Below are 25,851 nucleotides of genomic sequence, written 5' to 3'. Positions count from 1 at the left end.
ATGGTAGTGCTTCGCCTGCATGGCTACGAGCACCTGGATTGAGTCTGCTTGGTGCTCCATTATGCTTATCAGCCAATCTGTGCTTTGCTGCTGGAGCACCGCACTTTTGTGCTAGCGATCCTCATTCTGCTGGCGGATCCTCCTTTTGCTGTCCTGCCACTCCTACACTTTTCGATTTTCATTACTTGAATGCTGCATTACTTCATGCAACATGTCTTCCTTGCTTCTACGTGGCCTCTTTCTGATTCTTTGGAGTCTTTCGGCCAGTGATAACATGGATGGCTGAGATCTCAAAGTTGCATTTGTAAAGGCAAAATGCAACACTTAACAGAGGCAGCCATACCTCTGTTCATACCAGACAGAGCAATGATTCCCCTGTACTTCAGGGCAAGCCCAGTCTACACAATAGCATAATTTGCCCGTCCCAATGCGAGCGCACATAACCTACAGGATCCCCAAAATGGTGAGTAAGCACAGGGTCAAGCTTGACTGATTGTTTCATGGCTGAACTGTCCTCTGGGTTTCTGTGTCTTGGGGAGAGTCAACAGCGGCAGGGGGCCCCTATACTGAACACTGTCCCCACATTTTCCACAGGAGTTCATCCTGAAGAAATCTTGCTGCTGAGGGTGACCTGGGAAGCAAGGGAGGGTCTTCTACTGCAATGCGGATTCCACCCTGGCCCATATGCAGCCTGCCTGTGTGCAGCAATGGTCCCCTCATGGCACAGTGTCGCAGACAAGTTAGCCTTACTGGGACCAGGAACACAGTGGCTCTCCCGAGAAACCTGCGCAAGCGCATTGCCCAATTTCTGGATGAGACCTCTGAAGAGATCACTGAGACCAATTACCACGATGTGAGAGAGCACATCAATGACCTATTTCGCATCTTAGGCATGCATGCAGCCCTAACCATCCTCACCCCAAGAGCCTCCACCGAATAACTTCCTTCCCAAAATAAAAGCCGCTTACTGGGAATTTCCTCAGATGTTTGTCCTTCCCCAAGCACCGGCCCCCACGACTGGCTACCTTCCTCCTGGCTTGAGAACAGCTCCTGGCTGCATGCATCTAAGGATTCTGGGGTGTTTTTCTCCATCTCAGCACCCTCGCTCCCGCTTTGCTGCGCCTCCTCCTGCCTTGTTGGACTGGGCTCTGAAGTGTCCATGGTGGTACTCTGAGTGGAGATGGGGTCGCCCCCAAGTATCACGTCCAGCTCTTTGTAGAAACAGCAGGTTGCAGGGGCAGCACCGGAGCGGCTGTTTGCCTTGGGGGGTTTGCGGTAGGCATTCCACAGCTCCTTCACTTTATTCCTGCACTGCAGTGCATCCCAGTCATGGCCCCTTTCCATCATGTCCCTTGATATCTGCCCAAAGGTATCATAATTCCTATGGCTGGAGCGCAGCTGGGACTGGACAGCTTCCTCCCCCCAGCCATTGATGAGGTCCAGCACCTCGACATTGCTCCATACTGGGGATTGCCTGGCACGTTGAGTCATGGTCACCTGGAAAGATTCGCTGAGAGCACTCCACACCTGGCTGGGCAAACAGGAAGGGTATTTTCAAAATTCCCAGAGAATTTAAAGGGCAGGTTTGATGGTTGGTCATCTCAGGGCAGGGCAGTAGAGTTCAAAGTGATGACCAGAGTGGCTAGAACAGGCATTGTGGGACACTTCTGGAGGCTGATCAGAGCACACTAACAGACCAGGGCGTCCACACTCGCACTGCGGCGCTCCAGCAGGGGTGCACAAAACGTTATTCCACTCACCGAGGTGGAGTACCAGGAGCGCTTTAGCCGTGAAGTCAGAGCACTCTACGTGCCTTGCCAGTGTGGACGGGTAGTGAGCTAGTGCGCCTGGGGCTCCTTTAATGTGCTGTAACTCGCAAGTGTAGCCAAGCCCTAACTTATTTTACATTTCATGCTGTGGGATAAACATTTCAATGTAGATCCATCCATTATTAACAATGGTTTATCATTTCAAAAATATACATCTTGCAGTAACAAGAACCATAATTTCTTCAGAAGATACAAATACAAATAAGATACAAATTCACTGAAGTTTCTGAGATAAAAAGACCGAAATTACACTGGGATTCAAATTTAAGAAATATTCTAAGTATCTGTTTAATCTTTTCTCATCCCCTCAAATTTATATTTTCAATCAATGACATTGCATTGCTTCTTATTATTTAAAGTAATATTTGTTCATAGTAGTGCAAACAATGCATGCCATTTCCAAACATTCAAGAAGGAATGGCAGGTACTCCAAGGAATGCACAATCTAAGGCTGGGAAGACAAGTGGGCAGAAGTTAGGGCAAGGTGGATCAATAACAGGCCTTGTATATGCAGGTCAATTTGATTATACAAATATGAGGTCATCTTCAACATAACTAATTGTCACTCAAAAGAGTCACCTTTTTAAAAGTTGAGATATCGAAAGATTTGAAACCTGCTACACCAATAATAGAGAACTTGTCTCTGGTGTCTACTTGTCTAAACCAGGGGTTCTCAAACTTAATTGCACGGCATCCCCCTTCTGAAAACAAAAATTTATTACACAGCCCCAGGTGGTGAGGGGGACAGAAGCCTGAGCCTGCCCTAGTCCCGCTGTCCTGCGTCAGAGGGCGAAAGGCCAAGCACCAGTGCCCTGGATGGGGGGAGTCAAAGCCAAAGCCCAAGGGCTTCAGCCTGAGGCAGGGGGCCTGCAACCTGAGCCCTGCTGTCCAGGGCTGAAGCCCTCGGATTTTGGCCCTGGGCCCAGCAAGTCTAAGCCAATTCTGACGACTCCATTAAAATGGGATCACGACCCACTCTGGGGTCCTGACCCATAGTTTGAGAACCGCTGGTTTAAACCATTATTATCTGAGTAGATAAATATCTTTAGCTTGTTCATAATCATAAGAAGACAATTAGTTTGATTCCTACAGAAGTATAGTTTAAACGGGGAAAAGTACTGAGGCCTAAATTAAAGTAGTAGTATACATTCTGATCTTTGTGGCCCCGGTTTACAAACACGTATGAGAGTAACTTAACATTAATTTAGGGGGAACCACTCATATGCCTTAAGTTACTAATGAGCTTAAGGATCTGCTTGATTTAGCCTAAAGTCAGTTAAAATCCTTTATTGAAGGTTGTACCGGAAACAACTTTGAGATTTGAAGGAGGGACTAAAACTGGCAGTCCCGTCAAGAAATAACATAGCAATCTGTAGGTTTCAGAGTAACAGCCGTGTTAGTCTGTATTCGCAAAAAGAAAAGGAGTACTTGTGGCACCTTAGAGACTAACCAATTTATTTGAGCATAAGCTTTCGTGAGCTACAGCTCACTTCATCGGATGCATACTGTGGAAACTGCAGAAGACATTATATACACAGAGACCATGAAACAGTACCTCCTCCCACCCCACTCTCCTGCTGGTAATAGCCCATCCAAAGTGACCACTCTCTTTACAATGTGTATGAAAATCAAGGTGGGCCATTTCCAGCACAAATCCAGGTTTTCTCACACACACACCCCCCACACACAAACTGTGCAATCTGTAATTCCTCTTTGTCAAGTACTTCAGAAAACCCTATTACATAAGCATTAATGTGTTAGGTTAATTCATCAGAATTTTAATTTTTCCATTCCGTAATAGCACGCTATCTCTAATTATAACATTGATCAACTGCTTAGTGCTTTCTTCTTTAGTTTTGACTACCATTAACTTCTGAAATTTTTTTAAGATTCTGTTTTTGTTCGCAATTCAGGCAATTCAAATTTGTCCTCAAAAGAATTGAAACAAATCTCTTTTGAGAGGCAAGTGTTGATGCTACAGGCCTAGTACCTGGTGTCCCCTCTCCAAATATACTTGTAACATTTCAAAATGGATTTCACTTCATTACAGTCTGAAGACTGAAATGCAAGGAAAAAACAACTTGTTGCTTAATTTTTTCAGAGCTTCCCTTGTGTACTTTTAGGCCTGGAGTGAGGAAGGCATCCCTGTTGAGGACCACAATTAAGCACAAGCTCAGATCCTGAAGTCAATTGAAATGTAACCACATGCTTAAAATTAAGCCTTATTTTTTAAAGACCCTGGGTGTGCTGCATTAGCCTTACGATAGCTCGTGTTTGTAGAGGATTTATAGTTATTTTATTTTTTCCTTTTATTTTTCAGGAGAAGGTGGATTTTTGTTTTCTGAATTGTTTTCTTTGTTATTTCTCTATGATCAAGTTTAGTTGATTTTAGTTTATTTTGCTTTTTCCATAATTGTGAGGACCACTTATTTATTTTATATATTTTGCTTAGTTTTATTTCTGTGTTCTACATGGGGTTCTCAACTTTTTTCTTTCTGAGGCCCCCGAACATGCTATTAAAAACTCCACAGCCCACCTGTGCTGCCACAACTGTTTTTCTGCATATAAAAGCCAGGGTTGGCAATATGGGGTAGCAAGCAGAGCAATTGCCCATGACCACACACCACGGGGGGCCCCAGGAAGCTAATTTGCTCAGGTTTGGGCCTCAGCCTTGCCACAGCGGGGCTCCGGCTTCAGCTTTTTGCCCTTCATCCCTGCTTGGCAGACCCCCTGTAACCTACTCGCAGCCTCTCTTCCCCTCATCATCATGTGGCTCTTTCCTACACTAGAGTAAAACAGCTTCCCATCACGTCAAGACATCCTTAGAAATGTCTTAGTTCACGGAACATTGGGAAGAGGAACCATTTACAGACATTAGTGTCAATATAGCTGCTACAGATGGGCCCTAAGTTTGCTTGTTAAAAGTCCTGCACTCGCTAGGCTAAACAGGTCACAAGGGATATCAATCTTCATTCTTTGGCACATAAGCTGAACTGATCCCTAACTGGGGTCAGGAAAGAATTTTTCTCTTCTGTGGCATACAGTTCACAACTCATCAAGTACAGCTAGTATAAAAGGCTTTTTAGCCTTCTCTGGAGGATCATCATTATATTGGCTACTACCAGGGGACAGGTGTAGGCAAAGCTGGTAGCACTATCTTTTAAGATGGCCCAATATTTCCCATTATGAGATCTGGTTTTTAGCTGCTTATTACTTGCCAAACTTAAATCATTCGGGATGAAATTCTATATGCTAGGTGTTTGGTTCAGACTGTTTTTTTAAATTTCAACCAAAACAATTCAGCCATATCCGAGAACAAGGTTAGGGAAAAATGTATTTTACCCATGTTAAAAAATTCTGATGACCTTTTCTTTGAACAGCTCTGGTACCCCCAAGCTTTGAAGCAAAGACTTGAAATTGGGTAGGGAGTTGGCCTCTTAGAGCTGCCAATACAGAACTGGTTTCCAGCCATTAGAAGTTCCAGTCTTCAGGCATATCCAGTTCCAAGAAAGGGTCTCAGAAACCCAAAAGTAGCTTCGAATGCCACACCAAATCCACTTTCCTTGGTGTCAGGAGATGGAGAAAAGAGGAATACAATGGCACCATTGCTCCATGCAGTCCTGTTCCTGAGGATCAGGCAGGCGATTGGCAATGAAAATTAAGGTGGAATTGTCTGGTGCTAAGGTAGGAGGTTCTTGTTATCAGAAGCCCATCTCCTTGGTTCTAAGGAGTAGGTCCATCTTATCTAGTTCTGATGGAAAGATTGTCTATTCTCCCCAGTTTCAGTCCTGGAGAGGCTACAGTTTTCATTTCAGGCTTCATTATCTGTTTTGCTGAGCAGAAATCCCACAATGCTCCACTTGCTAGGGTGACGTTAAAGATTCCCTTGGAACTGAGAATTTGGAGCTGAAGTTTCCTTATTGTTGCTTTGGTGCCATTGGAATAGAATGAGAGGTTCATTCTAGGGTCATTTAGTTCCTTTTGCCTCAAACTAGACCTTTCTTGGTTTCATCATCGGCACTGAGTATTTCAGTAGATCCCTCTCGGTTGAGGTTTTGAACCCCACCTTCTGCCCAAGGGCTATTTTGCACATTTATCTGCCATGGGCCAACTGGCCTTCCTGGAGATCATAGTCTTGGAGGATAGGAATGGCAGTCACTTTTTAATCTTCCCCTTAGTATACCAACCTGCCAAACCCCTGTACAACCTCCTTCACTGAGATATGATTCAGATTCCACAGCTGAGGAAGAGAGTGTTGGCCATACTCCATACGACTGATGTTTCTCCAGAGGATGTTATGATGGACATTATCAGTATTATGGAAGATATAAAATCTTCCAAGACCTGCTCATCAGGACCGTGGACGCATTGGTCTTTGAGTTATCTACTATTCAAGAAAAGTCTCACAAATTGTTGGATAGTCTGGAAATGAGTTAGACAGAGGGGTTGTACTAATAATCCTACCAAAAATTTCTGGATGACACCAGCCTCCATCTCACCAAGTTCTCAGAAACTTTTCAAAGGGCTCCAAGCTTTGGGTTCACCCCAGTGATGTAGATCTGTTTTGACAATCTTTTTGAAGACATCCAGTGGCAGGGGAGTAACCTTGTTTTATGATTCAAGTAAAAGCAACATTCCTGGGACAAAGTGTGTCCAAGCTTTCAACACCACTGCCCATGTCATGTCCTATGATTTCAGAGAAGACTTGAGTTTCTATTGCTGTCAATTTGGCACGTTTCATGAGCATTGCAATTCATATTTGAAGAAAACCCAAAAAAGCTGACAAACATTTGCCTCATCAGACCTTGTTAGATACAATATGCAAATTAAAAGAAATTGGATAGTATACAGAAGTACATTTGTCTTTATAGTGCATGGAATGTAACTGAGCTCTTTAGACATAGAGTAGCTGGGAACTACTGGGTTAGAGATATCTTCAGGGCAACTGCTACTGAGAAGAAAATATTTTTAAAAGAGAGGAAGGATAGTCTCGTGGTTAAGGCGCATTCATATGGGAGTTGAGAGCTGAGGTAAATTCTTGACTCTGCCTCTGTTCCCAATCTTCTGCTTGCATGGCCTTTCCCTTTCTCCTGTCCTTTCCCTGTCTTGTATATTTAAAATGTAACCTGGTTAAGATGAGGTCTTTTGAAAGTTCCTAACCCAGTGGGCCCTTAATGTTGATTGGATCTTCAAATCACTCATGTAATACAAATAATATCATAAATGTAAAGCCTCATGTGATATATGATTCATGGGTAGCTGGTTGCTAATATATGTTGTGGTGTTACATAAATTAAAGCCTGATTCTGTCCACAAACACTTCGTTTGCAGTGAGATGGAGTGTAAATGTATCCTGCACTAGCCTGCCATGAACCAAGCGTCTATGATGTGGACCCTGTTGCCGTGCACTAAAAGTTCCCTACTGCGCTTTGACTCGCTTTGAAACTGGAATGGATTAAAGCATACTAGTGAATTGTTAGTGTAAGGCAGCATGGTTCACACAGGCACTTACCCTGCACTAGCCTGCTGTGCGCTATGTTTACACCCTAGCTTGCTGTAAACTGAGTATTGATGATAAGAGGGATCAGCATGGGTGCTGCAGTCCACTGGCATACAATGATTTAACAGGCTCAGGGCAGAGGAAAAATACATAAGCTTTACCAGTCATCTGGGACAATTGTGGGTTTTTTTGTCAATAATCAGTATAATAAGGAGGTACTATAATAATCTGTACATCTAAATGGTAAAATGGATGTAAAACAGCCATGCAAGGAATAGCAAAACAAAAACTGCCTAATGATTTTCTGAATCATTATATAGCCTGTACGAGTTTTCGTCTTATGATTAAATGTTATGTTTTAGGTTTGTGAGAGACGATGAATTTGGCTGAGATTTGTGATAATGCCAAAAAAGGGAGAGAATATGCGCTTCTTGGGAACTACGACTCCTCTATGGTATATTACCAAGGTGTCATCCAGCAGATTCAGAGACACTGTCAATCAATCAGAGACCCAGCAGTTAAGGGCAAATGGCAACAGGTATGATGAAGTGGTATTGCATTGTATGTGGTAAATTTGGAAAGAAATACTGCATTGCACAAGCTTTTAAAACTTAGCCCAAGTATATATTGGCTAAATTGAAGTTCAGGATATTTATGTGGCAATATTTCTTGTGACATAGTTAGAAGGGATTCTTTAGTTCTAATTGAATCAATTTTCTTGTCTTCACTGGACTAATTGTGTGTGACTGCCTATTTTGGAAATACTATTATGTTAATGATTTCCTTTTGCTGTCTCATCTTTCATCCAACTAATATGCAGTAAGCTATGATGTGAGGAAATGGGCTTGTATCATTAAAAAGATCAATATAGTTGCAGTTATCTAAAACGTTATCTGCAGATTTAGATAGTACTCTTAGGCCGTGATCTCACAATCACTTGGGCATGTGCTCAACTTTATTTGCATGAGGAGTACTGTTGAAGTCAGTGGGAGTAATCCTGGGCTGAAAGTTAAGCACTTACATAAGCACTTCAGCTTTAATGACCTATTCTGGCCACATTCAAGTAAATGGCAAAATTCCTATTGATTGCAGTGATGGAAGGATTGGACCTTTTAAATCATTTTGAAAACTGATCAGCTTGTCTTCAGCCTTCGTCCTGGATTCACTCCGTTATACAAAAAGTGTTTTCTAACATCAACAAATTAATCTTTGGAGGATATGTGTACAAAGTGTATTCATAGTACAGATTCTTATTGTATAAAATTTATTTTGAATGGGAGGCAATATGTCTTGTGCACGTTTTTCTTTTTTAACTTTAACTAAGGAGATAATCTCAGGTAAGTATTTTAAATTTTAATTTTTGCCTGTTTACAGTAGTATCACGTACAAACATAAACCTGTATTGTCACCCTACTTTGTCCATTTTGCCTTGATAAACAGATTTTTTTTGTGTGTGTTTGAATGGAACTGAAGTTAACATAGAACATTTTGTCTACAACAACTTTAATTTAAATAGTGCCTTATATTTTGCCAAAATGTGTCTGACATCAGTATCAATCTAATTATATGTGTTTGTTTAAAACCTGCACAGCACATAACACTGGATCAAGCTCTATCCTTGGTTGCCTGCAAGGGGGCTCCTACTAAAGCCATGATACCAGCATGCCCAGATCCAAGGACAGAATTTGTCCCATGTATTTTAATAGATTCCACAAAAATAGGCAGTTTTTCTGCCCACCCCTCCCCACCTCCACATGTAGCCTGTTAACTTGTTTTTTTTTTTAAAGTGATATTTGAAATCCAAGAGATTTACGCTGTAAGAATTTATCCAAACCCAGACTGACATATGTGAGCTCATGTGAGTTAATGGACTGCAGGATCCAACACTAATATTGTTACACTATGGAGCTAACGCAAATGTTTTGGCCTAAAAACTGTGACATTATCCCTCAAAGATTTCACATCTGTTGTTAATATTGTGTTTAAGTATTGAATCCATGATTTATGCATTTCGGCCCTTTTGTATGTTTTCCTTGCTGTTGGATTTATCTGCCTTGGAATCTAAGACGACACTTGCTTATAGCATTAAGTCATGCAGCACACTGTCTGCTGCTTATCTGTTTCTACTGCTATGCCAGTCTGCTTCTTCCACCTCTGCACTAACTAAGATCAGTAGGTTGGGAGCAGTTTACCTCCCATTAGCACTACAGATTCGTTCTCACTCTTTCCATCGCTGCTAGAAGTTGACCCACAAATACTAAATATCATACTATTCATAGGTCTTTACATTGGGGCTATGAAAGGTCTTGGCACTTACTAAGGTTTGTCAAACTGCCACATTAACTTGACATTTCTAATACTTGGATTTCAAATTCAAATTAATTTAGTGCATTAAAGAAAAGGATTTCCTTGATTTCAGTGGGAGTTGGATCAGGCCAGGAGTCAACAGATAGTAGATTAACAAGTATGAGACAGATAATTCCTTAAAATGTATTTGAATGGTGCTAGTTATCTACTATAGTCTCTGACCAGTAGAAAATGGAAGTTGCAAACATACAATGCAAGTGAATAACTTCACAGTCAGACTTCCATTATAACAGTAAGAAAACGTGGCTGAAGTAATATCTTTTATTGGACCAACTTCTGTTGGTGAAAGACATAGGCACCGACTCCATGGGTGCTCCGGGGCTGGAGTACCCACAGGAAAAAAATTGTGGGTGCTTAGTACCCACCGGCAGCCCCCCTATCAACGGGCTCTCCCTCCCACCAGCACCTTCTGCCTGCTGGTGGGTACCCCGATCAGCATCTCCCCCTCCCTCCCTCCCAGTGTCTACCATTTGCTGTGGATCAGCTATTTCGCAGCGTGAGGAGGCACTGGGGGTGAGGGGGAGGAGTGAAGGCGCAGTGTGTTCGGGGAGGGGGTGGGAAGAGACGGGGTGGGGCACTAGGAGAAGGGGTGGAGTGGGGGCAGAGACAGGGGGAGCACCCCCTGGCAGATTAGAAACTCAGTGCCTATGGTGAAAGAGACCAGCTTTTGACCTCCACAGAGCTCTTCTTCATGTCAGCTTGTCTCTTTCACCAACAGAAGTTGGTCCAATAAAAGATATTTCCTCACTCGCCTTCATTCTCTCATATCCTGGGGCAAACATGGCAACAATAACACTGAAAACAAATTATAAAGGTAAGTCATGTTCCCAGTTTCTTCTGTTGCTTTAGTTGTCGTCTTAACCTAGGCTACCTTTATTGCCCCTCTTTCATATCTGTATTACTGAAAACATTTCCTGATGCTGTGGATGTATTGTGACTGTTCAGCTCTACAAGTGAACATCTCTGTCAAGTTTTGAACAATATCAGGGCATGGATCTCGCAGCCCGTACTCTCAAGATTCCATTGAAGTGTAATAGGAGTAGCCACATGTTTGAGAGCTGCTGGATTGGACCGTGTGATGGGTTGGATCACAGAAACCGCCTTGGGGCTGCCAACTGATGTGCCAAGACTACTTCTGCCCCTGCTTTCCCTGCCCTCCCAACTTGGGACTTCAGTGCCCTGCCTGGTTTGAGCCAGACCTGCTAGCCTGCTGCAAACCCAGACCCAGGTCTGAACCACGTCCCCTAACAGCTGTAGGCTTAAACTGAAAGCAGCTTAAGAAGTGTTCCTGTCTTTAACACTCAGATGCCCAACTCCCAATGGGGTCCAAACCCCAAATAAATCCGTTTTACCCTGTATAAAGCTTATACAGGGTAAACTCATAAATTGTTTGCCCTCTGTAACACTGATAGAGAGATATGCACAGCTGTTTGCCCCTCCAGGTATTAATATATACTCTGGGTTAATTAATAAGTAAAAAGTGATTTTTATTAAATACAGAAAGTAGGATTTAAGTGGTTCCAAGTAATAGCAGACACAACAAAGTGAATTACCAAGCAAAATAAAATAGAACATGCAAGTCTATGTCTAATACAGTAAGAAAACTGAATACAGATAAAAACCTCACCCTTAGAGGAATTCCGGTAAGCTTCCTTTTACAGACTAGTCTCTGGGTCCAGCAATCACTCACACCCCCTGTAGTTACTGTCCTTTGTTCCAGTTTCCTTCAGGTATCCTGGGGGGTGGAGAAGCTATCTCTTTAGCCCGCTGAAGACAAAATGGAGGGGTCTCCCAGGGGTTTAAATAGACTTTCTCTTGTGGGTGGAGACCCCCTCCTCTCTCCTATGCAAAGTCATAGAATCATAGATCATAGAATCATAGAAAATCAGGGTTGGAAGGGACCTCAGGAGGTCATCTAGTCCAACCCCCTGCTCAAAGCAGGACCAATCCCCAATTTTTGCCCCAAATGGCCCCCTCAAGGATTGAACTCACAACCCTGGGTTTAGCAGGCCAATGCTCAAACCACTGAGCTATCCCTCCCTCCAAAACATATTTGCATTGGCCGGGAATCGACCCCGGGTCAACTGCTTGGAAGGCAGCTATGCTCACCGCTATACCACCAATGCATCTGGCTAAGTCTAGCTCCAAGATGGAGTTTTGGAGTCACGTGGGCAAGTCACATGTCCATGCATGACTCAGTTTTTACAGGCAGAAGCCATTGTCCACATGCTACCTTGGACATCCTTATGTAGACTTCTTATGTGGATTGGAGCCTTCCAAGATCCATTGTGCATTAAGTGCTTCTTGATTGGGCACTTAAATTGCAAATTCCTTTCTAAAGAAGCTGACCAAATGCTTTACTAAGGCTATTCTAAAAATCAAGCAAGTACACAGCCAATATTCATAACTTCGAATACAAGAATGACACATGCATTACAAATAGGATGAATATATTCAGTAGATCATAACATTTACAGAGAATTGTTACATGGCATAGGTAGAATAAAACATATTCCAGTTATGTCATATATACATTCATAAGCATATTTCCATAAAGCCTTATGGGGGTGCACCGTCACAGACTGTTAGTTTTTTGTAAATGTTAATTTATTCCACGGGAGTGAACATTTTCTAAACCTTTTTTTCTGTTTGTAAATTGAGATTGTATATAAAAAATAAGACCTGTGCAAAAATTAAAACAAGTTTTTTCTGAAATCACTTGTTTATTTTGAAGGTCCGGCAAGAATTACTGGAGGAATATGAGCAAGTAAAGAGTATTGTCAACACGTTAGAGAGTTTTAAAATAGACAAACCTCCAGATATTCCTGTATCCTATCAAGATGAGCCATTTAGGGATCCTGCTGTTTGGCCACCTCCAGTTCCCGCTGAGCACAGGTAACTGGAAAGCACTATGGGATAGTTCAAACTTTAACTCCACCCTTGAACATTAATCCCTCTTAGCAGTGGACAAATTGATTTTTCAAGAGTCTGTTGCTACCTAAAAAGAATGATGCAGTTCAAATGTGGGGGTGATTTTTGAGGAATTGGATGTGTGTGAACGGTGGAAGAGGAAGTGTGTTTGGGTATTATGGTGTGGTAAAGCCTATGTATGGAGGTTGGGCAGGATGTTAATGTTTCCATAACTGATTTTCTTGACTTTTGATGATTAGTTGCTAAGAAATTCTCTTGAACAACTGTAACTCTCTAACAAAATTCTTTGTTTATTATAAATGCCTTGGAATCATAAAAATTACAGCTAGAAAAGACCTATTAAATCAGCCAGTCCAGATCCCTGACCTTGTAGAATGGGTTATTCGCTAGTCTGAACAGTGACTGTTTTTGAGGTCAGTAATTGTTCAGGTATGGCCTAAGGTACATAATATGTTGCCTGAAGCCAAAAGCTTCAGGCATTGCTTTAGTACTGAAGGAAGTCTGCAGACAAGGTGATGCTTTGTACATCTAGGGCCTGATCCAAAGCCCACTGCGGTCCATGGAAATACTTCCATTGAATTCATTGGGCTTTATAACAGGCCCCTAATGTAGGTCTCTAGTCTAACTTTTTACAACATAAAAGTGTTACACATTGTAGTTAAGGGGGTCTCTGAAAATGGTTGAGTTGCCCATTTTGTTGTTTGAAAGAGTGGTCAGTTGTCTGATTTTTGATTTTTAATTTTTTTTTAAATAAACTATTTTCATGAAGTCCTAAAGGCTTTCATATCAGGTCATAGGAGGCTTTTTCTGCCAGTTGGAATTGAGGGACACAATAGAAAAAAGTAAAGCATCTATATTAGTTTTTGATGTCTCAAATGCCTTTCATCTGGAAGGATCCTGCTCAGCAGAACTGGAATACAAGCACCTGTGGGATGGTGTGACGGAGTAGGGAGTGGGGTGGATTGACCTGGGAATGTTGTGTGGGAGTTTTACTGGGACTGTCTGCATTGGTGATGGGGATATCAGGGTGTGACTTCACTTGAGGGACGATACCTGAGCATGTAACCTGAGCCCAGGATGGGGATTGGGGCCAGGTGACACCTTTGCCTGGGAAACTGGACAAAGGCTGGAGGAGGAGCTGGGGGGAGGCTCGGTGAGACTGCTGGAGGGGGTTTTTCAGTTGGGAGTTGACTGGGGAAACGGAGGGAGCCCCAGGGTTGGGATCTAAGCTCCCTGTTCCCCAGATGGACCTGACTGAGGGGGTCCTGTTGTGTGTACCTACAAGCTCTGATTTGGACTGTGTTCCTGTCGTCTAATAAACCTTCTGTTTTACTGGCTGGCTGAGAGTCACGGTGAATCGCAGGAAGTGGGGGGTACAGGGCCCTGAGTCCCCCACAGATGGACAACAACAATCTGTGAAAGGAGGAAGGGACTGGCTTGTTCAAAGTGCTCTTGGGATATTTATCATCTTGCAAGATATCACTGAATGATGTAGAGCTGAGTTAGTACAATTGGGAATTTTCTACACGATTTAGGAAAGCTAGTGACTGTATTTGGTAGTAATTGGAAGCCGTTACTAACCAAAGGCTATTTTGTAGTCTATATGAAATGTGTTTGGTTTTCTTAGTGCATTACCTAGTGGACAGGGGCCTGATTCTTCATTGCTTTGCACCATGTGTAGTATTTACCCCCTGTTCAAAGTGGGTGTAAAACATTACCATAGCTTGCTGCTTCAATTTCCCCCATCTCTACCTCATTACACTGTTGTGAGTGTCAAGCTATTGCAGTGACTCCAGAGCATGAGTACCAACCTCAGGGCAGACTATTAAGAACCAGGGCACTAGACCCAAATTGATTGTGAATTCTATACTTGGATTTCACCAACCAGTTATCAAGTGGTAAGGCAACTCCCATCTTTTCATGTATTTATACCTGCTCCTGTATTTTCCACTCTATGCATCTGATTAAGTGGGTTCTAGCCCACAAAAGCTTATGCCCAAATAAATTTGTTAGTCTCTAAGGTGCCACAAGGACTCCTCGTTGTTTTTGCTGATACAGACTAACACGGCAACCACGCTGAAACCTGTCAACAATATTCAGGTTACTCCCAGTCCAAAGGACTAGTCATGTACCCAAGGTCAGTTGCACCTTAGATCTCACGCCAGAGACAATGCTTGTAACCAATCCTATAATAAATTATATACAGATTTATTAAAATATGAAAGGAAATAAGAGTTACTTACAAGGTTAAAGCAAATAAACAGATACACACAGATGAGTTGCAATCTTAAATTTCAAAAAGTAATAGAAGTTTCTATAATAAACAAGCTCTATATGTTTTATAGGGCTAATCCAGGCTAAGCAGCTGTGGGGACCTCTCACTTATGCCGAGAAAACCTCTCTCTATAGAGTCCAAGCAGCATAGATCTCCAGTTCCTTCTTATTAGGAGTTTTTATCTCCCTCATCCCTTGTTCTCTGAGCTGCAGACTCAGCTGAGGGGGGGAATCCACTTGCATGACTCATCTTCATGTGGGGAAGGGCAAAACAAATTTACGTTGTCCTCTTTAATGTCCCACAATAGTCCATCTGCTGTCACTGGACCTTCCATGTTGGACAGGACATAACACCTTCTGTGGGAGACCACCATTTCACACTAGTTAATGTCTCTCTCTCCCCTGTCTGGTGATTTACAGAGGTTTACAATACAACTTCTCAAATATTACCTTACAATATGGGATACAGATGTTATAAGTGAGATTAATGCATGCAGCAGCTCACAAGCATTCAATAAAATCTAAACACATTCTTATCATTCTAATACCTATTTTAACAATACTAACAGCCAGACTGGCTCCAGCTATGTATCTGTCAATGTTCAGTTGAGACATGGGGACCTTAGTACAAGCTGGTACCTGGTCTGCCAGTGTCACAGTGAGCTTTAAAGTTTGCAGGCGATTTTGGATGAAGGGCAGTATAAAGTGCAAAGTGGATTTATTTATTTATATTGTTTATAGATTAAACTGTTTCTTGGTTTGGATGTACGGTCATAGATGGGAGAGGTGACCCTCCCAGCAGGTCAGCACCACTTGTAAAATAAATTAAAGTCTCATGCAGCTGCAAATGAATAAATAAAATTACTTTCAACAGTAACAATAGCAGCAACTCTTCTGTTCCTTTACGCGTGATGAAAAATTATTTGAAGTAAACACTTAGTAATCACATCCAGTTTGTGAAAGTGTGTGGGAGAGACTTTTAAAAATGAATCTTTCAGGAAAGTAGTTGCAAGTTTTGAAACAATGGCAGCAAACATGAATAAAGGGATTTATTAGAGGGAACGTTAGTTTAAATTGATTAAATCTTGGCCATATATTTTGTTCTATATTTTAAGTCTAAACGGACCTCCCAAGCAAAATGAATATGACCTCTCAGTTTAATCTTAAAACCAAATTCTGCCCCCTCGTACCACTGCTCCGCTTCCATTAAGGTCAGTGGGAGATATACAAAGGTGTACGAGTATGCAGTTTGGTTCTATCTAGTCCTAACTTTCTGGACAATTTGTAAGTGTTGACACTTTCACATGGGGGAATCAAGATTAAGAAAGGGTCACTTTTTTCTCATTGTCTTGCTCTCTTAGATATTGAGGCCTGTCAAAGTTCTTAGTTGGCCTATTTCCCGGAATTTCTTCTATGACTGTGCTTTTGAATATAGCATAATTTAGTCCCATGATTTATAGCTTCAGGAAACTGAACTCAAACCCCGAAACTGAAATCTGATTTGTTTTTTCCACATGCATTTTGGTTTGTTATTGTAGGGTTGGTCACGGGTGCTGAGCTGTTGGTATTGATCCTTTTTAAAAAAAAAAACGCTTCACTGGTTTAAAAAAAAAAAAAAGCGATTTTTAAAAAAATCTCACACAGTCACATGATGCTGATTGACAAATGGAGGGGAATGAATAGAAGATGGAAATTTGGGCCTTTTGGCTTTGAAAGTGATTTTTCAAGGGAGTTAGTGAAATATTAAAGCATTGTCTTTTTTTTTTTTTTTTTTTTTTTTTAACTGTGATTGATACGTTTTCTTTGTTTGCCAGGGCTCCACCTCAGATAAAACGTCCCAACCGAGAAGTTAAACCTTTGAGGAAAGAATCACCAGGATTGCAGCCGCGAGGGCCTGTGGGCAGAGCACACCCAATATCAAAAAGTGAAAAACCTACCAGTAGCCGAGAGAGGGAATCTAGAGCTAAAGGGAGAGAGGACAAGGTAAAAACTGGGGAGGAGGGAGAGTTGTGTGTGCAGGGGGGAAGCATTTTTAAAAATAAATAAGCAAAAACTTAAGTTTTCCTGTGCAAGGGCAACGTGGAGGGTCTACATCAGATCGTGGACAAAGTGCATGTTAGAGTGATTCAGTTGTAATATTACCAAGCTGGGTACCACTTTAAACTCTCAGCGCTGTTTTTAATCAGGAAGGTTTTTTTTTATAACAGAACAGTTTACTGTAGCTTTATTTTTCTGCGTGTTTCAGCAAGGTTATGGGCCTGATTCTAATCTCCTGTATAATAGTGTAAATCAGGAGTAAATTCTATTCAGTGTAAGAGGTCAGAATTGGGCCCTATTATAAAGTTTTCCAAGTAAAGAATATAGAAGTGAGACCAGTGAGATTCATTATATATTATGCATTTTTATTACGATTCTGCAGGATTTAAATTAAGATGAGTTAAAACAATTGAGATTGTTCTGTAAATTCTGCAGTGATCTACAAGTATTTACAAAAGTGTTTTTTAAGTATGTTCTTAACTAGAAGGTGGAGATATACCAAATGCATACAGATTAAAAAGACAGCCAAGCTTTTTAAATAATCCTATCATTAGGAAATTATTATTATAAATAACAAAACATTTAGAGGAAGATGTTTCTTTGAAAAGCGTTGTGGGGAAGACACAGTGTTCTGAATTAAAATGGGCTGGGAATTAAAGTTAGTTTTTTTAAAAGGTTTGTTGTAAAAAGAGAAACAATACTAGAGGAGAGAGAAGAAAGTAGGAACTGATTCACCAACATATAATTGTAGAAGACATTTCAAAAGGAATGCTTTTTGAGAAAGTAAGATACATGTGTGAAAAATTGGGTGTTTATAACTGAAACTGCCTTACAACCTTAACTGTGGAGTCACTATCAGGAAGCCATGGTATAAAGCAGTGATACGCAGAACTCAGTGGTTCAGGAGCCAAATTACCCAAAAGAGCCACAGTAGTGTGAATTTATTGTGGTGTTTACTACTATTCATAGTACTATTCATATTTAAACAGTCTGACAGGGGAAATACTTAGTTTTTATATACATATATAGTATTCGCACAGCAAATAAGTTAATAACTTAATTGGTTAACATATTAAAAGCATCCTGATTGGCTAATAACTTAGAGGGGTTAATAATTAAATCACACAGTTTTTTAATATTATGTGCTGCAAAGAGCCGCAGGAGACATGTTAAAGAGCCTCTTGTGGCTCACGGGTCGCAGTCTGAGTATCACTGGTATAAACAGTGCAGGACTGGAGCATAATGAGATGGCTTTATTTTTGTGAGATATGCAATCTTACCTATTTGGAGCTTGTGGTATAATACAGGTTGTGATTGGTGAGTTAGAAAATATTTTGGTAAGTTTTCATAGCTACACACTAAATATTCAAGAATGAGAAAGGACTTAAAGGGAAGAATCCAGCTCTGTCAAGGGATAGACAAAAGTGATCTTTGTATCAGTCATTTTTGATTCTGCGGAAGAGGGTATTAAGCAACACTAGTCCTCCTTGTCACTGGTTGTTCGGATATAGTCTTCTAGCAGTGCCACTGAATAAACTTTGAAATGTAAAGTTGAATCATTTTAGAAATCTCTCTCTGCATGCTTAGAACAGCAAGATTTACAATAACAAGGGAACACTCTGCAAGCTATAAAAAGCTTTTCAAGAACGGTAAAAATTGTTTACAGTTCTGCTAGTGAAATGAGGAACTAGAATCGTGTTGTGTGACCAGTTTAATACACCAGGCACGTATACATTCAAGTCTTGACTCTAATGAGGGTAAAACCATGCACTCTAAAGTTTTCTGTAAGGAGCATGATAAGGCTTTACTATGGATGAGCCCGTGCTGGTACTACTTCTAGGACAGTAATTATCTCTGGGAGTAATACTACTACTAATCTACATCAGGGAAGCCAGATGGAGAAGTTTCATAAATAGAAATATTTCAGAGTAACAGCCGTGTTAGTCTGTATTCGCAAAAAGAAAAGGAGTACTTGTGGCACCTTAGAGACTAACCAATTTATTTGAGCATAAGCTTTCGTGAGCTACAGCTCACTTCATCAGATGCATATCGTGGAAACTGCAGCAGACTTTATATACACACAGAGAATATGAAACAATACCTCCTCCCACCCCACTGTCCTGCTGGTAATAGCTTATCTAAAGTGATCATCAGGTGGGCCATTTCCAGCACAAATCCAGGTTTTCTCACCCTCCACCCCCTACACAAATTCACTCTCCTGCTGGTGATAGCCCATCCAAAGTGACAACTAGAGTTGTCACTTTGGATGGGCTATCACCAGCAGGAGAGTGAATTTGTGTGGAGGGTGAGAAAACCTGGATTTGTGCTGGAAATGGCCCACCTGATGATCACTTTAGATAAGCTATTACCAGCAGGACAGTGGGGTGGGAGGAGGTATTGTTTCATATTCTCTGTGTGTATATAAAGTCTGCTGCAGTTTCCACGATATGCATCTGATGAAGTGAGCTGTAGCTCACGAAAGCTTATGCTCAAATAAATTGGTTAGTCTCTAAGGTGCCACAAGTACTCCTTTTCTTTTTATAAATAGAAATATATTTCTATAGTACTTAACATTTTAAAATAGATTTTATCTGAATATTTTAAAAAAAACTTCTCATAGTTTACATTAATACCTAATATAAGCAAGAACTTAGATTTCTCCTACCAGTTTTATCCTTGTCCGCTAATAAGCACTGATGTCATGTAGTGTTTGGAATGGGGCTGAAATTAGCATACTTCTTTTTGTCAGCACGTCAGTTGACATGAGATCAGTTACTGCTTATGTTCCATTTATTTTTAAATGGGAGTAGAGCACAAGTTGAATAAAATTCTGTTGGCTGTTCCATAGGCACTTGTTGCTATATATCATGCTGCTCTACAGCATGCAGAGAGATTTCTAAAATGATTGAATGTTGTGTTTTAAAGGGGATTTGTTTGGTTGCCTGGCCAGGTCTTGCTAGAAGTTGTAAAGATAAGATTCTCATCCACTAAGACATTGGTTGCAATGTGGCTGGTTGTAGCTTGTGCTGGGTATGCTAATGATGATATACAGATATAAATGCTCCCTTTTCTGGATTTGTAGCCAGAACAACCATCTCATCTTATGGGTTTGCAACCATCCTCTTCCCAAGCCATGTAACAACCTCTTCAATCTGATTGTAAGCAGGGTCATGGAGTTTGTCCTTTATTTGCCTGTAAAGTAATATGCATGTTTATGGTGCTACATAATTAATCATTTTAATTAATACTATCCCACTCTGCTGGTGCTTATGCACTAGCACCCTTTTAAAATGCTGTTTCCCAAGTGTTGTTTTTTTTTTCTTTCTCTGCTGCCCTGAAAGCCTCGAGGCTGGTTGTTGTGGTGCCCCCCGCTGGAATATTGTCAGGAATTTCAGCCTTTCAACCCAGCGGCTTATTTTAAATAGGCAATATGTGTATGTTACTAAGGTTGTATAATGCCCCGTGAGTACCCTAGGAGAATGTTTGGGAGTACTCTGAAAATTAGATGAGTGTCTTCTAATAGGGGAGCCACCACAAAGCCATGCAGAACAGTTCTACCAACTTAATGCTATAAAAGGAGATGCTGTTATGCCTGGAAAAGTATTCAGAACCACCCACGAATGTATAACTCAACCCTTATTTGGGCAACTAATCCTTAAATCTGTGAATAATACTATTTACGTTAATAATGGAGCTACTTGCAAGACTAGTGATTAATCACCCAAGTAAGGGCATCAGAATTGGATTTATTTGTAACTACTATTAATCATTTTGTTGCATGTGAAAACTATAAATATTTTAAATCTTACTTTATTTCAGTTGTAGATAAGTAATAAAATGCCCTGTTCTACAGCTTGAGTGTCAGTTTGGCAGAGCTTCTATTTTTGAGGGTTTATTAATTTCATTTTTTGGAGTTTATTTTTTAGCAATTTCTGAGTTTTATGTAGTGTCCAAAGAATCAGGGTTTTTCAGGGCTCTTTGTATATTCTGTAATGAGTAATGTATGCAATATACATTGTAATGTAATGCATAATCTCTTTGTAAGGTTCCCTAGTGAACTTTAATATAGTACTGTTTCAACCAGCACTACCATTAAGTGCATTAGGGAACTTCTAGTGTGCACCAGCAGGGTCTAAACAGGCCAATTAATGTGCAACACATAAGTGTGCTTTAGAAATTACACCCCTGTTGTCCTCATAATTGCTCCATGTAGACGAGCCCTTAGGTAACCCTTTCCAGTGTCTTTCCATTGTTTATTGGATAAACACGGATTTCATTTTTATTTTGTTACACCCCCACCACCATCCATTTCAGGAAGGGTTTACTCAATACCTTCCCACCAGTATTCAAGCCCAGATCCCTGAGGGACCTTAATCTCGTTATCTCTGCTCTGACAAAGCCACTGGCAATGTGCTCCCTCTCCCACCTCTCCATGAAGGTGATATTCTCGGTAGCCATTACCTCAGTTAGATGGGTCAGTGAACTGGCGGCCATGATTGCAGACCTCCCTTACACTGTATTCCACAAGGACAAAGTGTCCTTACAGCCACACCCTAAATTCCTCCCAAAAGTAGAGTCGAAGTTCCACCTAAATCATTGCATCTACCTACCTGTTTTCTGCCCCAAACCACACCCCTCCCATGTGGACAGGGTCCTGCACTCCCTTGATGTCTGCTGTGCACTGGCATTTTACCTCCACGGGACTCGGTCCTTTCGCACATCACCAAAACTATTTGTGGCCATTGCTCACCAACCCAAGGGCCAAACCCTCTTCTCCTAATGAGTCTCCAATTCAGTCTCTGGGTTTATCTGTGAATGCAACACACAATCCAACATTCCCCCACCCAATGGAGTCACAGCACACTCTACGCGAGCACAAGCATCCACACTAGTCTGCCTTGCTGATATCTCACAGCACGAGATCTGTAGTGCAGCTACCTGACACTCCATCCACATGTTCACGGCCCACTATGCCATCACACGAGCGGTGGCTATGGAGGTTGCTGTAGACCAAGCAGTACTGCAGACTGTACTATATTTCAACACTGCTCACTAATCACCCACGTATGGCATACGTATAGGGACCATCACTCGAAGAAGAGGAAGTTACTTAACTGGAGGTTCTTTGAAATGTGTGGTCCCTATTTATATTCCAATACCCACGGCTCAAGTCCTCTGCTGCGGGCGAGACTGCACAACAGTAAGAGGGACCCTGGTGAGGCATTGACCCAGCTGACCTATTATATCCTTGGCTGCAAGCATGAGGGGATGCACTACACTTGTGCAGGTCACCAGACACTGCTAAGAAACACTTCCAGTCTCAGGGGCATGGTGTGACCAATGTATGGAATATAAATAGGGACCACACATCTTGAAGAACCTCCAGTTACAGGAAGTATCCTCCATTTTTCACCAGGACTAAGATTGTCAAAATGTCTGCAAAGTGGCATTTAGTTCAAAACTAACTCTATGGCTGCAGGAAATTCAAATGAGTTATGTCAGAACAGATTGTTTATAACATGACACTGTTTAAAAAATAAGATCTGCTGTGGAGGCAAATTTTCAGATGTGATTGTTTAGTTTATAAAAATTATTTATCATATACATGAATGCATACAATTGAGAAGGCTTGTTATGCTAGAAGGTTGCCAACTTGTGAAAGCTGTGCGTAAGAGGACCATGAAGTGGAGATAAGAGCCTGTAGCATTCTTATATTTTATTTTTATTTGGCATAAGATTGATTTACTTATGCAGTTATTTTCAGACAGTACTTGTAGTATCCTTACAAATCCCTTTGTTCATGTTTTTCCTTTTATGCTGCCACCCTGTGATTGTTTGTAGTAATTACATGGTTATGTAATGGTCTTAGTGCGAGTGGATAAATAAAGTTGTTGGCATGCTCCCAGCACGCAGCAGCTGGGCGGATGGCTCTCTGGCGTTGTCTGTTTTTTTGTTTTCACTACATGGATCTCACATTATCTTCTGCAGTATTTTGTTTGTGTGCCATCTTTTTGCATAGCAATAATGTACACTCTGGTTTGCCCAAATGTTGGAGCACACCTCAGATATGTTGTTCAGCACTGCTGCTTTCTTTCACCTTTGCAGTGCACCAATAGCCTATTGAAGTATCCCTTGGCTTACTGCTATTAAAGCTTGGCTTAATTTTGTTTCAATTTAAAAATTCTCTTAAAATCAGCTTTTCAGGGTGCAGCAAATCCTTCCACTGTAAAAAGAAACCCCCCTAGCTCATTATAGGGGGATAAGAGAGAATTCAGTGTCAGAGAGAGTCTGCAAACACCTTTTTGTCACTGTGAATACTGTTCTTATTTTTGCTTTGATAGGTAGGTAGGTAACTCCTGTCTTTTAAAATCTTTTCAACACTATGGGTCCCTTCTCATTGTTCCTTTTCTTCCTGACTGTGTCGTTTTGACAGCAGTTTCTGGTCCCAGTGCAACTTTCAACTTGCTGGCTATTATGGGTTCAGTTTTGTAATAAAAGTGAGAGTTGAAAGAAGCTAGAAGGGCACAGACAGCTCCCTGAAGGGCATGTGGGTTAATGGGCAAAGGGAGGAGGCATTGTTAACTGCCCTTTTCTCCTCTGCTAGCTCATTTGTCTCTCTAGCTCCCTCTTCCTATGCTGCCTCTGTCCACTTTGCCATAGGCTGCTTTTCTGAGGCAGCTGGGGTACTTTAACTTTGTTAGTAGTATTTAGAGGCTGTGTTAGGAACTCTAAACCAGCTTCCAATTTAGCCTAGTTCAGTTAAAAGCAATGCAGCTGCTCCTCAGGCTCCACTTAGCCCTGCTGTTGGGCTGGGAGGGGAAGTACATTCCTATTGAAGTGTTAGAGGAGGAGAATTAGAAGTGTTGCTTCAGAGGAAAGATGTTGCGTCACCCATAAGATCAGCAGAGCTGTGGAACTACTAACTTGGGAGTTTATGATCAGTTTGTGGCTGAGGCTGTTTTATCTAATTGTGGGACAGTTCTGAACACACCAGATGCTCCTGTAATAAAAACAATAATTAGGCTCAAATGTAGGGTTGCCAGCTTTCTAGTTTCTGAAAACTGGATGCCCCTGTTCCGCCTCTTCCCCCAGGCTCTTCTACCCCCGTTGCTTTCCCCCTCAACTCCAGTGTGAGTTGCCCCAAGAGACTTGCAAACCCCAGCTCCAGCAGGCGGCCTGGGAATTCAGGTAGCAGAGAGCTGCAGCCATGTGGAAGCAGCCAGGCAGCCGCACTGGTGAGCTAGGATGCAGCAGTCCTGCATGGCAGCCTCCCGCCTCCTTCTGCGTGGCTTGCCCAGCAGCCCCCTCCCCTGCTCGCTTGAGCCCTTGCCACCCTGGAGTTGCCTTAGCGTGGCCGGGGGAAGCACTGGCTGGTGGGGCAGCTTTCTTTGCTTCCCTCCCACAGAACATTCTGTGTCCACTGGGAGCCCCTTAACCCGCTTGCTATGGGCCCCCACACCTGTCCTCCGCCACAGTCCTGCAAACTGTGCTCCTCAAAGGGGCAACAGACTACCCCTCTCCTCCCCCCTCACGGTAACTGGACTTTCCAGTCAAAAAGGGTTGCCAACTCTGGCTGAAGCTATTCCAGGAGATTTTTTTCCCAACATGTTGTAATGTCATTTTCTTAAAATAGCCTATTAAAATCTCCCGGACTGCTTTCAATAGTCACTGGGAGATCGATGCCGATTCTGGGAGACTCCAGGCCAATCCTGGAGGACTGGCAACCCCAGACTCCTGACAACCCTACTTTAGGGCTCTTAATGCAGCCCTTTAAATGAACTTTAAAGTATCCTGACCGTGTGGGGGATTGTGTTGTGAGACAGAGAAAGGGAATAGGAAATAGACAATTGTTGGAGTTGGGGAAGAGAAGCAGCCAAGCAGGGAAGACCTTTTCTTTAAGTCCCGACTATATTGAAATAAATAAATAAAATATATATCCGTTAAAAACAAGGCAGAAAAAAATCTTATTTCTCCCATCAAAGAGAACAGGTATAGGGATACATCCGATGAAGTGAGCTGTAGCTCACGAAAGCTTATGCTCAAATAAATGTGTTAGTCTCTAAGGTGCCACAAGTCCTCCTTTTTTTTTTGCGGATACAGACTAACACGGCTGCTACTCTGAAACCTGTCATTATTGCTACTAGTTTGTAAATTTAAAAAAAAAAACATTTAAACTGATTTTGGGATCGAGGTAACACCCCTTTATGAAAGAAGTGGGACTCTCTAGCACATTCTGTTGGACTGGCAATAGTGACAAGTATCCGGAGACCATGGAGATAAAATGTGAAAAGATTGTGCTTCCTTGCCTGTTGCAGGAATGAGACAGCCCACAGTTCTGTGTAAAAATCTGAAATTTCTCTTGGCTTAAACATAGTAGCAACTGAACAATTTTACTCTATGATTCAAATCTTGGAGCTGTTCAAAGTAAAAGTTTCATTATAGACTCCTGTGATTTCTTAACGTTCCTAGGGAAAGAAAATTCCACAGGAAGGTGCTGGTGATGGGGAAATTCAGAAATTTGATGGAGCAGGATATGATAAAGACCTGGTTGAAGCACTGGAAAGGGACATTGTATCAAGAAATCCAAGCATTCATTGGTATGAGAATTTTCTCAATTAAATTCTTTAGCCAGGTTGGAGGGGAAAGAGCATGTCCTCTCATTAAATTGGGACCTTAACTCTTTTAAAATGGCAAACAGCCATGACTTTCCAAATAGGGGAAACAAGCTTCTGGTTCTAATCGCATACTAATTTGATTGCTGAGTAAGACTTTCATTCTTAACCAGTATGATATGCAAAATGTCCATTACGAGTACCTACTCAAAAGCCTAACTGCACCCCAGAGAACATTAAAAGTATTGTTTTGATGATCACCAGGGATCCTAGAAATCCATTTGCAATGGGGGAAAAACAA

At 41.6% G+C, this 25,851-nt stretch overlaps 1 protein-coding gene across 5 annotated transcripts in view; it reads left to right on the top strand.

The window, feature by feature from the left end:
• Positions 1 to 25,851, top strand: part of KATNAL1 (katanin catalytic subunit A1 like 1) — a 50,516-nt gene that overhangs the window by 5,722 nt on the left and 18,943 nt on the right. For 3 of the 5 annotated variants that reach the window (XM_084621166.1, XM_084621168.1, XM_084621170.1), the window contains exons 2-5: positions 7,692 to 7,867; positions 12,431 to 12,591; positions 16,716 to 16,884; positions 25,408 to 25,535. In XM_084621166.1, the coding sequence (XP_084477292.1) occupies positions 7,706 to 7,867; positions 12,431 to 12,591; positions 16,716 to 16,884; positions 25,408 to 25,535 (620 nt within the window). In that variant the 5' untranslated portion in view covers positions 7,692 to 7,705. Of the gene's footprint in view, positions 1 to 1,016; positions 1,276 to 7,691; positions 7,868 to 12,430; positions 12,592 to 16,715; positions 16,885 to 25,407; positions 25,536 to 25,851 lie in introns of those variants that run through there. The other 2 variants (XM_084621167.1, XM_084621169.1) reach the window with 2 other exon arrangements.

The sequence above is a fragment of the Lepidochelys olivacea genome (genome assembly GCF_965140295.1).
Source record: "Lepidochelys olivacea isolate rLepOli2 genome assembly, chromosome: 1".
NCBI classification, from domain to species: domain Eukaryota; kingdom Metazoa; phylum Chordata; order Testudines; family Cheloniidae; genus Lepidochelys; species Lepidochelys olivacea.
This window is presented reverse-complemented; position numbering and strand designations above follow the sequence as displayed.